We start from the raw sequence: 15,732 nt of genomic DNA, 5'->3' as shown, positions 1-15,732 counted from the left end.
AGCCACCGAGCTTCTCTCTCTAAGGGAGAGCCCAGCCACCCTGTGGAGGAAACCCTTTTCGGCCGCTTGTATCCGTGATCTCATTCTTTCGGTCATGACCCAAAGCTCATGAAGGGTGGGAACGTAGATCGACTGGTAAATTCTTTCTTCAGTCTGGCTGATATTGTTTATTTATTTATTAGGTTTAAGGTTATATTGTTAAAATGTTTTTTTTTTTTGTTTCCAGTTGCTGAGGTCTGGTGGCGGTGTTGGTGTGGTGGCGGTGTCTTCCTCTTCTGCGTGCTGTGATTCTTGAGTTTGGGTTGCCTCACTGCGTCTGGTGTTTCAAAGGGTTTTTGTTTGCTGTGTTTGGTGGATGCCGTCCCTAGTGCCCCTCCGGCCCGGTAACCTCCGCTACTGCAGTTCTTTTGATTTCCTTGTGTTTCATTCTTTAAAAGAACTGGTTTTAAAAAGAACATTTTAAAAGGATTTAATAAATGGTTTTTGTAAACTTGAAACTGTCTCAGATGTTTCAATATTTGCATAACTGAACCTGTGTGCCTTAAACCAAAGGTAATAATCTCTGGGTGAAATTCCCAGGGTGGCGTTGTTGAGCAATTTATTAAAACTAAAATTCCACAAAATCTGAGTTTCATCCAGTGACGCCACACAAATATGGAGGAAAAATGCAACTACATATAATTTTTAGAAGTCTGGATTGCTTTATGTATATTTTGCACGTTGCTTTTGACTGTTGCTCATGGGGAGACATTTCAGTAAGTTAAAACTAATAGAAAAAATTTAAACAACCTAGTTGCATACTGGATGTGGACTGTTGGATGTTAAATCCATGAGCAGTAAATATTGTGCTAATTATCAGTATTGAACCAAAAAAAGCAAGGCAGATGACCTTTAAAAGTGTGACGCTTTTTAGTCAGATAGACTCAAGAAATAACAGCAGCTGCACAGGAGGGCCCAAGATTCCTGGCAGCACCCCTGGATATGATCTCAATGTTTACGAGAAGGATTTCATCATTACAACAACTCCTTTATATAAAGTATTGTTTTCCACAGGTTACTTTATTGTGATGTCACATCATGAAGTGTCGTTCAGTAAATAAGGACATTTTTAATGCAAAGTTTCTTTATAAATCCGTTAAAAGTCCCAACTTTGCAATTTATGGTATGTGAACATGGTTATACAACAGCCTTTTAAACATCATGCAGCTCTTACATTATAGCACATATGGCAGTTTTACACAACATAAACAGCATCAGAACAGGTCGTCTTCCAGATCCAGGTCTGACAGAGACGTTTTCCTGGTAAGATCCTCTGCAGTCGTCGGCCTGGGAGATTATGATTCTGGTTTTGTTTTTACATATGACATCACATACCAAACCAGGATTTCATCACTGACATAACTCCTTTATCCTGTCTTTTCATTATCTTCTCCAGTTTCTCAGCCTTGGCTGTTTCTCCTTTCTCCTTCATCTTCTCAATCAGGAAGTCCAAGTTGACTGAAGTTGACAGTGAGTCAACATTCAGGGCGATCTCCTCCAGCTTTATTACATGTTGGTAAGCTTCTTCCAGAAGCTGATTCTTCTCTTCCTCTAGTTTCTCTGTCTCTTGTTTCAGAACTTCCAAGATGCCAGTCATCCCTTCTTGTTTTACTTCATATTTTTCTTTCACATCTTCCAGGGTTTTCTTCACTCTCCTTGTTTTGGTCACATATCTCCACTGATCTTTCACATGATCTGAAACAGGACATTTCTTGGTACAAATGGTGCACTTTCCCTTGCTCATGACTTTACATCTTGAAGGAGACGAGGCTGTTGTGCATGGAAAGTGACAGGTCTCCTCGCAGACAGTACAGCAGGTGGCACCATCAATAAACATTGTTAGTCCCCATTCTCCAACACCTATGTTTTCTTTGTCCTTATAAACTTCATCAACTTCTATTGTGAAGTTCTTATCATTCTCCAGTTCCTCCTTATTTTTCTTCAGAGCTTTCTCAGTCTGTCTGATCTCTCTTTGTTTCAGATCCCTCTGGTAAATTCTGTCTTGCAGGTTGTGGATGCAGGCTGCCAGACAGCTTCGGGATTTCATAACATCCAAAGTTGTGCCCAACGTTTGGGGCTCAACTGTTTCCATGAACTTTACCAACTTGTTCATTCCCTTCTTTGTCACATCAAATGATTTCTTCAGATCCTGTAGCTCGTCCTCATCTGTTCGGTCTTCACTCTGGCAGTTATCAAACAGGAAGTAAACAGGATCATTCCTGTGATCTCTGGCACATTTAATCTTTGCGGCTTCAAGAGCTTTCAGAGCATTTTTAGGTCGTCTTCTATTTGAGTGGGTGATGAGAGCAACAACATTTTTCTCCAGGTCTTTTCCAAACAGAGACAGAACTGAGTCAAAGACGTATCTCAGACGATCACTCACTCGATTCTCAGTAGCTTTGACCACCAAACCCACTGCATGAAGCTCATGAACTCCATGTTCTGACTGGAACAGTTGAAGCAGTTGCTCCCCGACGATAACATCCCGTTCAATCCCTCTGGTGTCTCCATAACCAGGAGTATCAATGATGGTCAGAGAAAAGGGCAGAGTTTGACCTTCATAGACCTGATAGACCGTCACAGTAGATGTCTGACTTTCTGTTTGACTTTTTTCTTCTTCCTCCACAACCTGAAACCAGACTTCATCCTCAAACTTCACTCCCATGGCGTGGTTGATCAGCGCATTGATCAGAATAGATTTTCCAGTTCCTGTTTCTCCAACAACTAAAATGGTTTTATTTGGAGTGTTGGGTTTTTCTTCACCAACAATCAATTTTTTCAAGGATCCCAAAGTTTCTACTTTTGGTTTCAGCTTGTAGACAGCAGGACATCCTGAAGGAATCAGAGTGCATTTGGAGATGATGTCTCTGTATTTGGATGAGATGTCAGAACGCCTGGAGAAAAGAAAAAAAACACACATACAGAATAAATTTTATTAATGATTACTTTGATAGAGTATTTAAAGAAGCTTTTCAGAAGGGACATAGATTTGTTAGAAGATACAGAAAAAGTAATTTTATGGAAGAGGTGCAATCAAAGAAGTCTGCACATCATGCCTTTGCTCTTGAAAAATCTGAATCTGTCAGTGCTGTTCTTTTTTTATGTTGCTTTGCTCATTGAATTGTTTTATACTGCACTGTTATTAAAGTGTATCTAATCCCTAAATCAACTTGAACTTGTTCTGAAATTTGTCATTTAGGGTTCTATTTTTGTTTCTACGCAAATTTTAAGATTATTTATCCAAAAGCGTCTGCTGGTTTCCTTTGGTCAAATGGTGCTAATTTGATTCTCCTCTTTGCTTACAGCTTTTTGTCACTCAGCCCCACATTCAGGTACAGTGGGGAGAACAAGTATTTGATACACTGTTGATTTTACAGGTTTTCCCACTTGCAAAGCATCTAGAAGACTGTAATTTTTATCATATGTACTCTTCAACTGTGAGTGATGAAATCTGAAACAAAAATCCAGAAAAATACAATGTATGATTTTTAAATAATTAATTTCCATTTTATTGTGTGAAATAAGTATTTGATCATCTATCAACCAGTAAGAATTTTGGCTCTCACAGACATGTTGGTTCTTCTTTAAGAAGCCCTCCTGTTCTCCACTCATTACATGTATTAACTGCACCTGTTTGAACTCGTTACCTGTATCAAAGACACCTGTCCACACACTCAATCAGACTCCAGCATCTCAAGACCAAGACCAGAGAGCTGTGTAAGGACATCAGGGATAAAATTGTAGACCTGCACCAGGCTGGGATGGGCTACAGGACAATAGGCAAGCAGCTTGGTGAGAAGGCAACAACAGTTGGTGCAATTATTAGAAATGGAAGAAATACAAAATAACGGAAAATCTCCCTCGGTCTGGGGCTCCATGCAAGATCTCACCTCGTGGAGCATCATTGATCTTGAGGAAGGTGAGGAATGAGCCCAGAACTACACGGCAGGACCTGGTCAATGACCTGAATGGAGCTGGGACCACAGTCTCAAAGACAACAATCAGTAACACTCTACGCCGTCAAGGATTAAAATCCTGCAGTGCACGCAAGGAGCCCTTCCTCAAGCCAACGCATGTCAAAGCCCGTCTGATGTTTGCAAATGACCATCTGAACGATCCAGAGGAGGAATGGGAGAAGGTCATGTGGTCTGATGAGCCAAAAATGGAACTTTTTGGTTTAAACTCCACTCGTCATGTTTGGAGGAAGAAGAATGATGAGTACAACCCCAAGAACACCATCCCAACCATGAAGCATGGCGGTGGAAACATCATTCTTTGGGGATGCTTTTCGGCAAAGGGGACAGGACGACTGCACCATGTTGTGGGAAGGATGGATGGGGACATGTATCGTGAGATTTTGGCCAACAACCTCCTTCCCTCAGTAAGAGCACTGAAGATGGGTCGTGGCTGGGTCTTCCAGCATAACGACCCAAAACACACAGCCAGGGCAACTAAAGAGTGGCTCCGTAGGAAACATCTTAAGGTCCTGGAGTGGCCCAGCCAGTCTCCAGACCTGAATCCAATAGAAAATCTTTGGAGGGAGCTTAAAGTCCATGTGGCCCAGCGACAGCCCCGAAACCTGAAGGCTCTGGAGGAGATCTGTATGGAGGAGTGGGCCAAAATCCCTGCTGCAGTGTGTGCAAACCTGGTCAAGAACTACAGGAAACGTCTGATCTCTGTAATTGCAAACATGCAAACAAAGGTTTCTGTACCAAATATTAAGTTTCTTTTTTCTGGTGTATCAAATACTTATTTCACACAATAAAATGGAAATTAATTATTTAAAAATCATACATTGTATTTTTCTGGATTTTTGTTTTAGATTCAATCACTCACAGTTGTAGAGTACCTATGATAAAAAAATTACAGTCATATACATGCTTTGCAAGTGGGAATACCTGAAAAATCAACAGTGTGTCAATTACTTGTTCTCCCCACTGTATAAACAGCAACTACATACTTTCTGAAGTTTATGTGAACACATCATTAATGCCCCCCAAACACATTTCTGTTCCACTTTTTTTCTCTGTGGTGGTTAACTTGCCATGTCATGATCAATAGAAATTCAAACCATCATGGTATATAGGTTTTTGTTGCCTCCCTAATGTAATTACTCCTATATGATATCATCACTTGTCTCCTCCATCTCCGACTTCATGTCTCTCATACAAATTGGAGCAACGCGCTCGACACTATGCTGTGTTGACAATTTGAACAGAAAAAAACAGCTGCGTTCAGTTTGAATTTCTGTTCAGGGGAGGACTGCCCGACTGGACTACAGACTGATGCACGTACTGTATATGCGACGGAGCTAGGCTGTCATAATTTAACAAAAAATAAATAAATATATTCACTGCCCAAGAAAATAAAGGGAACACTTAAACAACACAATATAACTCCAAGTAAATCAAACTTCTGTGAAATCAAACTGTCCGCTTAGGAAGCAACACTGATTGACAACAGTGTTGCTTCCTAAGCGGACAGTTTGATTTCACAGAAGTTTGATTTACTTGGAGTTATATTGTGTTGTTTAAGTGTTCCCTTTATTTTTTTGACCAGTGTATATATATATATATATATATATATATATATATATGTAGTCGTGAAACCTGGTTGGAACTGGTTGAGATCTTTCCAGGACACAAAGAAAACGGATAATAAAAGCCCAGAGGCAACAAGTAATCTTGAATCATGATTTAATGTTGATTGGAACTTATATAATCTTATTGCAACATTACCTATATAATCCTTATTGAGATAGAAACCCAGAAGAAACAAATAATTCAGTCTTATGATTTGATGTGATTTAGTAATGTACCACTAATCAAGGTGATGAATTATGTGAACTTGATTTAAAGAGTAAATGTGAGAAATCATAAAGGAATAGTCTTATTAAAGTTAGATGAGATGTCTTAATGCTGTGTCGCAATAACAGAGGCTGTGTGGGAATAAAAGAGGCTGTGTGAGAGCAAGAACTGTGAGTACGGAAGAAACAGGAAGCGGGATTGTGAAATAAGCAAAAGCATAAGATGTCAAGCGCAGATAGGAGCTGCAGCAAGGGTAAAAAGGAAGTGCAAGAACTGAGTAGGGAAGAAGATAACGGTTAGCCAAGGCGGTTGACGTCAAGAAGAATGGGGCAACGGGAGATTGTGCAAGCAGCTAGTGCATGTACAACCAAGATGCAGAAGTAGATAATTGTGTAAGTTGCAAATGTGCACACGACTGAAATACCGAGGGTATAAAAAGTACAGGCAAGAGAAGAATGGGGTTCTTTGTTCCTGCAGTGTTCAAGTCAAGACCAAAAGAAGATGCAGGATCCAGATTGGGGCTATACTTTGAATCCACGGGAAGGTGAAGACTTGGCACTGCTCTAGAAAGGAACAAGATCCGTAGATAAACGGATCTTGTTCCTTTCTAGAGTAAGGCAGATTCGACATCGTCACCTATGGATAAAGAACTGAGCTCATGAAGAATACTCACCAATTCAACTTTGGATTTATTCTAAAAAAAAAAGGACTCTGCTATGGCAAGATGTGTCCCTGACCATGGAATTTAAAGTTTTCTGCTGTCAAGATCAACTCAGCATCTGGGAAAGAGTGGAACTGCATCCCAAAGCCTCTCTTAAGGTTCAGTGACACAGTATAGGGACTAGAGGGAGGTGTGATTTCTAAAATTCTTTTATATCTTTTAATCTTTTGATTTTTGATTGAAGTAGCTGTATGTCATTTTCCCCTGCTAAAGCTTACTAATAAAATATTAAAGTCTACTTGATGCTGTGGACAGTTAAATTAATTAAGTCATAGGAATAATAATTCTTTTGGTTAATATCAAATCAATGTTCACGATCCTATTGAATTGGGGGTTTCAGACGTTTCTTTAGTTATGATAAAAAATGACCTTGGGACTCGTGCAGAGTCTCTAAAATTATCTAGACTGTAACAAGTGTACGTTATTAATAGAGAAAGAGCTGCCGTTAACTGGCGTGGTTTCTGGAGTCAGGCTACCACAGGCTATTTGGATGTCGGATCCATTTACTGTAAAAGGTCATAATCTCAGGATCTGAAGGTGGTTGGAGTCTAGACCAGTGGTTCTTAACCAGGGTTCGATGAGTCGGTCTCAGGGGTTCGGCAGAGCTTCTGCCGCGGAGGTAAAGACACACTTGTGTAAAGTCGTAATGACGCTCCCCGCTTTGCCATCACTTGCTGCAGAGGATCACGTTACATTGCTGAGCCAATCAGAGGATCACGTTACATTGCTGAGCCAATCAGATGATCAGGTTACATTGCTGAGCCAATCAGAGCTGCGGAGGAGCCCTGATTGAAGGAGCTCCACTCTCAGCAGGGATTTGAACTTGTGTCTTTATTTACTTCAGCAAAACTCAGTTTTTACCAAATTCTATAGTCTGAATCTGCTCCTTAGTCGCATCTTTTCAGGGTTGCTACTACCTCTAGTGGCGTGGGGGTGGTAACACAGCTAATATAATTACATTACTAAATCAGAATACCACCAAGTATTTTGTGTGTAGGGGGGAGTAAGAAGGGTTCGGTAAATGCTCATATGAAACTGGGGGGTTCGGTACCTCAAAAAAGGTTAAGAACCACTGGTCTAGATGCATCATTCTCGCTTCCAGCTTAAACAGAATGCCCTCTATACACTCATCTTTGGTAATACTCAGGAGGTAGAGGCTTCACGGACTCGTTGGATGAAGAGCTGGTCAGTAGTCAGTCAGTAGGAGTCTGAGAGGAGGTAGCGGTGTGGTTGATTTTTGCGTAATAATATATATACAGTATATCAAATATAATTTTATCGACCATGACAGCCCATTGGTTGACTTCATTGATGGACATTGGACTTATCCAATTTATTACTACCGTAAAGGTGGGGATCGAGAGAAGTAAGCAGGTTACACTTGATTCTGTTGTGGTGCCTGTGGAAACAAAGTGCATGAAGTTTGTGCTCAGCTGGGAAAACCCTGTGGATCACATGGTGGGACTTCTGCTTCAAACTGCTCACTACAGTATAGCATTGCCTCTGTCATCCACCAGTTCACTGCAGACTGACTCCAGTTCACTGCAGACTGACACCAGTTCACTGCAGACTGGCACCCGCCAAGGATCCTACATGGATGTCTTAAGTTGTAAACCCTGAGTACATACTGTTGAAATAAAATTGATATGCCTTTTGTAAATAAATTTTCTCTATCAATGACTTAAATTAACTGTGGTAATTATGTTTGTGTAATGTATTGTGTGTGTGTGTGTGTGTATATATATAATATATATATATATATATATATATATATATATATATATATATATATATAACCATGTAATTATTAATTATTACATAGATGTTTGCAAGAAACAGCCATAAATCATTTTTTTCTTCCACAATGGAAGCTTTAATTTTAGCATTTCCTCCCCTCCACATACTTTATTGCGATATGTGTAAAATGTACAAAAAGATTACATTTAAAAGTTGCACATATGTACAAACCGGATTCCAGTTGGGACACTAAACAAATTGTGAATAAAAACTGAATGCAATGATGTGGAGATGGCAAATGTCAATATTTGTAATAGAACATAGATGGCAGATCAAAAGTTTAATCTGAGTAAATGTAACATTTTAAAGGAAAAATATGTTGATTCAAAATTTCACAGTGTCTACAAATCCCCAAAAAGTTGGGACAAGTAGCAATAAGTGGCTGGAAGAAGTAAATTGAACATATAACAAACAGCTGGGAGACCATCCATCCATTTTCTTACACCCTTGTCCCTCAGTGGGGTCGGGAGGGGTGCTGGTGCCTGTAAACTCCATGCAGAAAGACCGGGGCCGGGAATCGAACCCAGAACCTTCTTGCTGCAAGGCAACAGCTCTACCAACTGCGCCACTGTGCAGCCCGCTGGAAGACCAATTAACACTAATTAGGTCAATTGACAACATGATTGGGTATAAAAAGCTTCTTAAGAGTGTCAGTGTCTCTCTGAAGCTAAGATGGTAAGAGGATCACCAATTCCACCATTTTTGCACAGAAAGATAGTGCAGCAATACCGGAGTGGTGTTACCCAGCGTAAAATAGCAAAGACTTAAGTTATCATCAACCAAGCATAACATCATCAAAGATTCAGAGAATCTGGAACAATCGCTGTGCGTAAAACTACTGGATGCTCGTGATCTCCGGGCCCTTAAACGTCACTGTACCTCAAACAGGAATGCCACTGTCAAGGAAATAACAGCATGGGCTCGGGAATACTTCCAGAAAGCATCGTCAGTGAACACAGTCCACCGTGCTATCCGCTGCTGCCAGCTAAAACTCTACAGTGCATAGAGGAAGCCATTTCTAACCTCCCCATCTCAGCCGTTTGCATTGGGCCAGGAGTCATTTAAAATGGAGTGAGGCAAAATGGACGACTGTTCTGTGGTCAGATGAGTCATGATTTGAAGTTCTTTATGGAACACTGGGACGCTATGTCATCCAGACCAGAGAGGACAAGGACAACCCAAGTTGTTATCAACGCTCCATTCAGAAGCTGCATCATTGATGGTCTGGGGTTGCATGAGTGCTTGTGGCCTGGGCAGCTTGCATGGAAAGGCTCCATTAATGCATAGAACTATGTTCAGGTTCTAGAACAACATATGCTCCCATCTAGACGTCGTCTGTTTCAGGGAAGACCCTGCATTTTTCAACAAGATAATGCCAGATCACATTCTGCAGCAACCACAACATCATGGCTACGTAGGAGAAGGATCTGGGTACTGAAATGACAAGCCTGCAGTCCAGATCTTTCACCTATAGAGAACATTTGGTGCATCATGAAGAGGAAGGTGTCACAAAGAAGGCCCAAGACGACTGAACAGTTAGAGGCATGTATTAGACATGAATGGAGAGAATTCCTATTTCTAAACTGGAGAAACTGGTCTCCTCTGTCCCCAGACGTCTGTTGAGTGAAATGTCAAAGGTAACAAGGGCATGAAATTTTGAAACAACATATTTTTCCCTTAAAAGGATGCATCCTCTCAGTTTAAACTTTTGATCTGTGATTTGTGTTCTATTGTGAATAAAATATTGACATTTGCCATCTCCACATCATTGCATTCAGTTTTTATTCACAATTTGTTTAGTATCCCAACATTTTTGGAATCCGGTTTGTAGATTACTCAAGAGAAGCTATTTACAATACTTTTTACAGAACTCTACACAACATAAATTTATTTATTAATAGATCCATATAGATATTAATTACAGGATAGATACACAAAGGTTTCATTTCTAACAGCTGCTAGCATTAGTGAGTGTCCATCGAAGAAGTGTGACTTGCAGGAGCAGAGAGGAACTGTCAGGTTTGTCTCCTTTTAAATCAAGAGGCCCATGATAGTTTGACTAGGCAGCAGATGTCCCACAGCTGATTGACTGAACCTGCCATGGACAGAGGAATAAGACCATCCACAGATATGGGTCTATAGAGCTTCAGAACGGGACGTCACTGCTGTAGACGGAGGGATAGCGCCATCTTTGGTGTCCATAAATATAACCGACAAAAACAACATTCTTGCAGATTTTTTTAAATCCAAGTTACTTAAAATAATTTAGCTATGGTACGAACTTGCTATGTTATTGTCTGTAATGTCTGATCACTCGACTGAAACAGTAAAAAGATGGAAAACGGACTTTTGTTTCACTATTTTCCTGCTTGGAAACAACACGAGGAGGCTAAGCTATCGGAGCTAACTAAAAGAAGACAAATGTCTTGGGTGTCAGCGGTTGAGACATCCTGATACCACCTTCTCCAACATCCCCAGATGCCTACAAGTTTGCTTATAGGTGTCTTTCATTCTGGTGAGTGTCTAAATTCGCTTTGTTGGTGTTGTGTCATAATTTTTTGCTATGATTTTGTCCAAGTGTACTCATGTTCAGTTTATGTTGAGTTAATTTAGGTTGGGGTTATATTGTTTATGTAGCGTAGTCCAAGTTTTGTCAGTGGACATTAATGTTATTCCATTATTGTGAAGTAAACTATTTTTCCAGTGTTATCAACTTTACAGTATTAATACTGATGTGTGTTCTTATATGTCCTCTTCAAGGCAAACCGTCGTATGAAATGGATGAGCTCAATCCTCACTACGAGGTAAATGGCACAACATCGGACTGACATGTGCGTCAATTAAAGAGGCAATACAACAAGACCATCAACAAGTTACTGAGACTCTTTTCATTATGTACCCCAGAAGAGGTAAATAATGAAAACACAGTAGCAGAGGCAACAGAAGAGGAGCAAGTTGGAGAGGTTTGCTCCTACTTCTACTCTGGGTTTTTGGGTTTGTTTTGCTTTTCATTTAATTTAGCTTCATGTTTTAGTTCATTTTAGTTTAGCCCTTCATGGTCCTTTTGATATTATTTGAGGTAATGTAATTAGAATTATCATGGAGCTGATAGCGAAAATTCAAGCTGGAAGACTCCGCCCCCTCCCTTCGCCCATCGGCGTCATGCTCATCTCCGACCTAAGCGCTGGTCCTCACCCGGCACGTCCAATCATCAATCAAGCTCTGCATAAAAGGACCCACACCCAAGCCGTCAGCCGGTACCCAGCTGTATTCAATCCGTTCATCTGCATGCCACAGCTTCTCAGCTAGCACGTCTCAGCTTCTCCACAGCTTCATGATTCCCCGTCCTTCTACCTCTCACCCTGCATTGGCCCTTTCTTTTCCCCCTCAAATGTTCCTCAATGCAAGAGACTTTTCTCCCAGCCTCGATCACTTACTCCCCAATCCACCTCCGAAGAACATCATAATAACCCCTCCGGTCACCTTGTTACTTTTGACATTTTGCCCGTGACGCACGACGCAATTGCCTCCCGCACAGTCAGTGAGACAAGGTAGCTAACTGCGGAGCTACGTGGAGGAGACAGCCTGTTAAAAGATGCCACGTAAAGAAAGACGACAGAAACAAAAAGAAAGGATGGAAGCAGCAAAGGCCGTCTTCCTTCGCCCGCCAAGGTCTCGCCGCACCGATCCACGTCACCGTTTTCTCCCTGCTCACCATCCATTATCCCTCCATTTCTCCACCGCCACTCTTAGCATCATCTTCACACAGTTGCCACGCTATGGGTCAGCCACGTCAACAACTTCTCTGACTTGCGCATACCGTCATGGTCAGCACCCTTCCGGATTTCCCTCTCTTCCCTCTCTGTCAGGGTAAGACGTAGCATTCACATGTCTCATTCACAACATTACACAACACATTTCAATTAGCCTACCCTCTCCCGAACTCGTAGGCCACTCAGGCTGCGCCCAAAATGCTTGAGTGCTTTTAACTGAATGATGAATAAACTGATTTGTCGTATTTGGGGAAGCGCCTTTGAAGCAATACGAGCTCTAAGATTCTCTCACTGGGTTTACTCCCGTGAGACAGCATAAGAGACCCGCTGCTGCTGTACGAGCTGCACAGGTGTGTGTTTGAATTATGGCAGCAACCAGCAGTATGCTAGAGCTTCGCACAGTTTTTCCCCCAATTTACTGACTGAGTTGAGCAACGCTGTTGGAGGCAGGTAAAGTTAGATAAATAAGATTATACAAATGGAGCTCCTTCAGCTCGTCGACTAGTAGCCTGTAGCCCTCTGATATGTTCAAAAGTGTGTAGGACCCTCGTTATTGAGCATTTTGTAAATGTCCTCATATGAGTAGTTTTACTGCAATGTACCTTTTTCATTTTTTGAAGTTATATTTTTACTATGCGTTTATTTTGCCCCGAATAAGCTGACGCCCTCATGTTAAAACTTGTCTGGAGCCGGGGAAGCGTAGAGGGATTACTCATTCATATGACAGCAGACGTATGCGTACTCGGCTACAGAGAGCCGTGCAACGTATTGTCTCGGGTTGTCTCGGTTACCACATTTATCAGCTCAACAACGGCTAACTCGTTGTCAACCAGCAGACTATGTTGTCTTTGACTGTGTGACAATACAAATCATGTTACCAATTGACTCTGTGCACGAGAAACATATTAATCATCCAGTAACTAGGAGTTTTGCCTCAGTTGTGAAGGAGTCACACGCTGTACAGTTGCTGCCTACAGAACGTGAAGTTGACTAACAATCCCTCCATGACAAATCTCAGTACAATCGTTCCAGACCTTTATCAATTAAATGAGCCATGAATTCTCGCTTACATCATCCATTATCTTCTCACATCAAATTTTGTTCAGTGTCCTATTCAGTACCTATCAGAGGCATCCCTAAATAGAAGTAGTTTTCCTGCAAATTTTAATATTCATGTTTTCATGTTTGACTTGTAGGAATTTCTTTCAAATTTATACTGCATAGAGGCTGATTACAGCTTCATGTTTTATCCTGGGTGTGCAGTACAAAGCAAACTAGAAGGCCTACATGGTCAAGCTGTTGCTATTTTTCTGGGGTTTATCAAGCGTTCCCCTGTCTTAGCTCAAGTTAAGGTTTCTCTAGTTGTCCTTCTAGGTACATTCTGGTTCTCAGAAGTTCTCAGACAAGCGAACTGTCCCGTATTCTGATATTTTAAGCTCATGGCCCATGGCGTGTTTCCAAATTTCATCTCTTGTACAAAATCGTCAGCAATCTGCATACCATTATTTCCTAGGCCATCCTTCCCTTCTTGGTCGATGCCGTCTATCTCCCATCTTACCTTTTCTACTTCAGCAGTTGGGCATGGCCCCTTTTTTGGGGGGAGGAAACTCCAGCAAGCTGGTGCAGCTTTAACCTCCATTTCAGCAGCTCAAGTCCTCAGCATTTTACTAAACCCGTTTCACTGCCGTACCCATTTCCCAAGAGTTAATTTCTGCAAGCAATCCTAGATCACCGCTCTCTGCTATAAGTTGTCACGTTTTAAACTATAAGCCAAACCTCCACCATCTGTCTCATGTCTTCTATTGCCATCATATAATTTCAGCATACCTGCTTGTGACAGATCTGGTCATTATTGCAGATAAGTTGTCTCTCTGCCTGTGCTCTGTCCAGTCCAGCTATTAGACAAGTCACCCATTTCAAAGCTTAATCTCATCCTGCCTGTATATTTCCTCAGTTTTTCATTCTCATTTTGAGTCTCAGCTTTTTCTTCATGCTCATCGTAGTTCCAAGCCCTGCATGCATGCAACCTTGAAGGAAAAAAATGTATAAATCATGCAGCTTTAGTTTATGTTCACTGGTCTTCAAGGTATTCTCTTGGCCTTACGCCAACATCTTAGTCCGTTGTAAACAGTCCCTTCACATTATTATGCATCTCTTCTCTACCTGCTGTTCCCCCAGTGCCAGATGAGCACTGCGCGATTCTCTGGTGATGGTTGGTCAACCTCATGCAAAGCGCATATTCTTATCCTGTCAGTGTTGCACATATCTTTCGTCTTTGTCCTTCACACCGTTATTTTCAGATTTCATTCCAGACTGTAATCCCTCAGCTGGCCTTCATCCTCTAGCCTGGCTCCGCACCGTTATTCTGTATCCCTTCAACTCATCCTCTCCATCTGCCTGGCTCCGCGCCATCCATTATCCCTTCTGCTGGCCTTCATTCACCAGCCCGGCTCAGTCCCAGTAGCCCCTAATACAGGACGAAAAGTGGGATTTTTGACCCTGTATTCTGACGCAAACACAGCTAGTCAGCGACAGATATCGACAGCAATCGATAGTTTACATTTTCACTCACGGGAGTCGAAATCTGTCGATCGCAGAATCCTTGGGGGTGAGTGGCGGTGCGGGGGAGCAGACGGCCGAGAGGTGTTAACGACTCTACTTAGCATACGAATAGCCTAGCATATGCAAAGACGCTTCAGCAAACCCACGTGGATTCTCAGTCATTGAATGGAAAACAATGACATCAGAGTTCATCATTGACATGTGATTGGTTGGTTGATGTGTGCCCATTGAATAGCACTTATGTCTTTATAAATAAACCCCGCCCCAATCATTAAAATTTTTTAAAAATCTATATAAAAAATAGATGCTGTATTAAAATATATTCATGTGATATTGCTTATATGCAACATGTTCATATATGAGGAACATAATAGAGACACAGAAGTTATTTTTTTCTTTATATCATTTTATTTTTTTACTGTTTGCACACAAAATAAAACATAAATGCTTGTCCCTTTCTGGACCATCTGGCAGTGTTTTTTTATCCAAACATGAACATTATGCAGTGTTCAGGACAGGCCCAACGTCTCTCCTGTAGCATAGACCTGACGTCTCTTCCTGCAATGTAGTCCTGATGTCACTGAGCTCCTGGTTGGAGGAACTTGGGGTCCATCCTGACTCCGCCTCATAGCTGCCATCCTCCCAGAATGCCTCCTCCACTGCTGCCAGTACTCTCTGCATTCCTCCATCAGCTGTTAACACAGACAATCATTATGAGCTACAGGCATTTTTTAGTCATTATGAAACTACAGTGAAATTGTTTTGGCAACTTCCAGCTTAGTATGCACACATAAGACCATCAAAGCAAATTATCTGCCTCAGAGTTTGTTAAACTATGTTTTACTATTTATTACCAACTTTTAATTCTTTTTTTCTTCCAATTGTTTCCAAGTGTTTTCTCTTTTCATTAAAGTTTTTATTTTTGTAAGAATGTATTAATGTGTTTTTTTGTTTGTTTTAATGTTGTTAATAAATCACAGTACTTTAATCATTCAAGGAATTGTGACATCTCTAGATTAGTAATAAATCTGAC

The 15,732-nt window shown here is 41.1% G+C and overlaps 1 protein-coding gene across 1 annotated transcript; it reads right to left on the bottom strand.

Moving 5' to 3' along the window:
- Positions 1 to 1,366: 1,366 nt before the first annotated feature.
- On the bottom strand, positions 1,367 to 12,190 carry LOC103460267 (uncharacterized). Its single transcript, XM_081613901.1, has 3 exons — positions 12,185 to 12,190; positions 12,080 to 12,141; positions 1,367 to 2,933 (listed from the first exon to the last, which is right to left on the bottom strand). The coding sequence occupies exons 1-3, from the start codon at positions 12,188 to 12,190 to the stop codon at positions 1,367 to 1,369; spliced, it is 1,635 nt and encodes a 544-aa protein (XP_081470027.1).
- Between the last annotated feature and the right edge of the window lie 3,542 nt (positions 12,191 to 15,732).

This window comes from Poecilia reticulata, chromosome 12, assembly GCF_904066995.2.
Source record: "Poecilia reticulata chromosome 12, P_reticulata-male-v2, whole genome shotgun sequence".
In the NCBI taxonomy this organism is placed as follows: Eukaryota; Metazoa; Chordata; class Actinopteri; order Cyprinodontiformes; family Poeciliidae; genus Poecilia; species Poecilia reticulata.
Note: the sequence above shows the minus strand (reverse complement) of the source record. Positions and strands in the feature narration are given on the sequence as shown.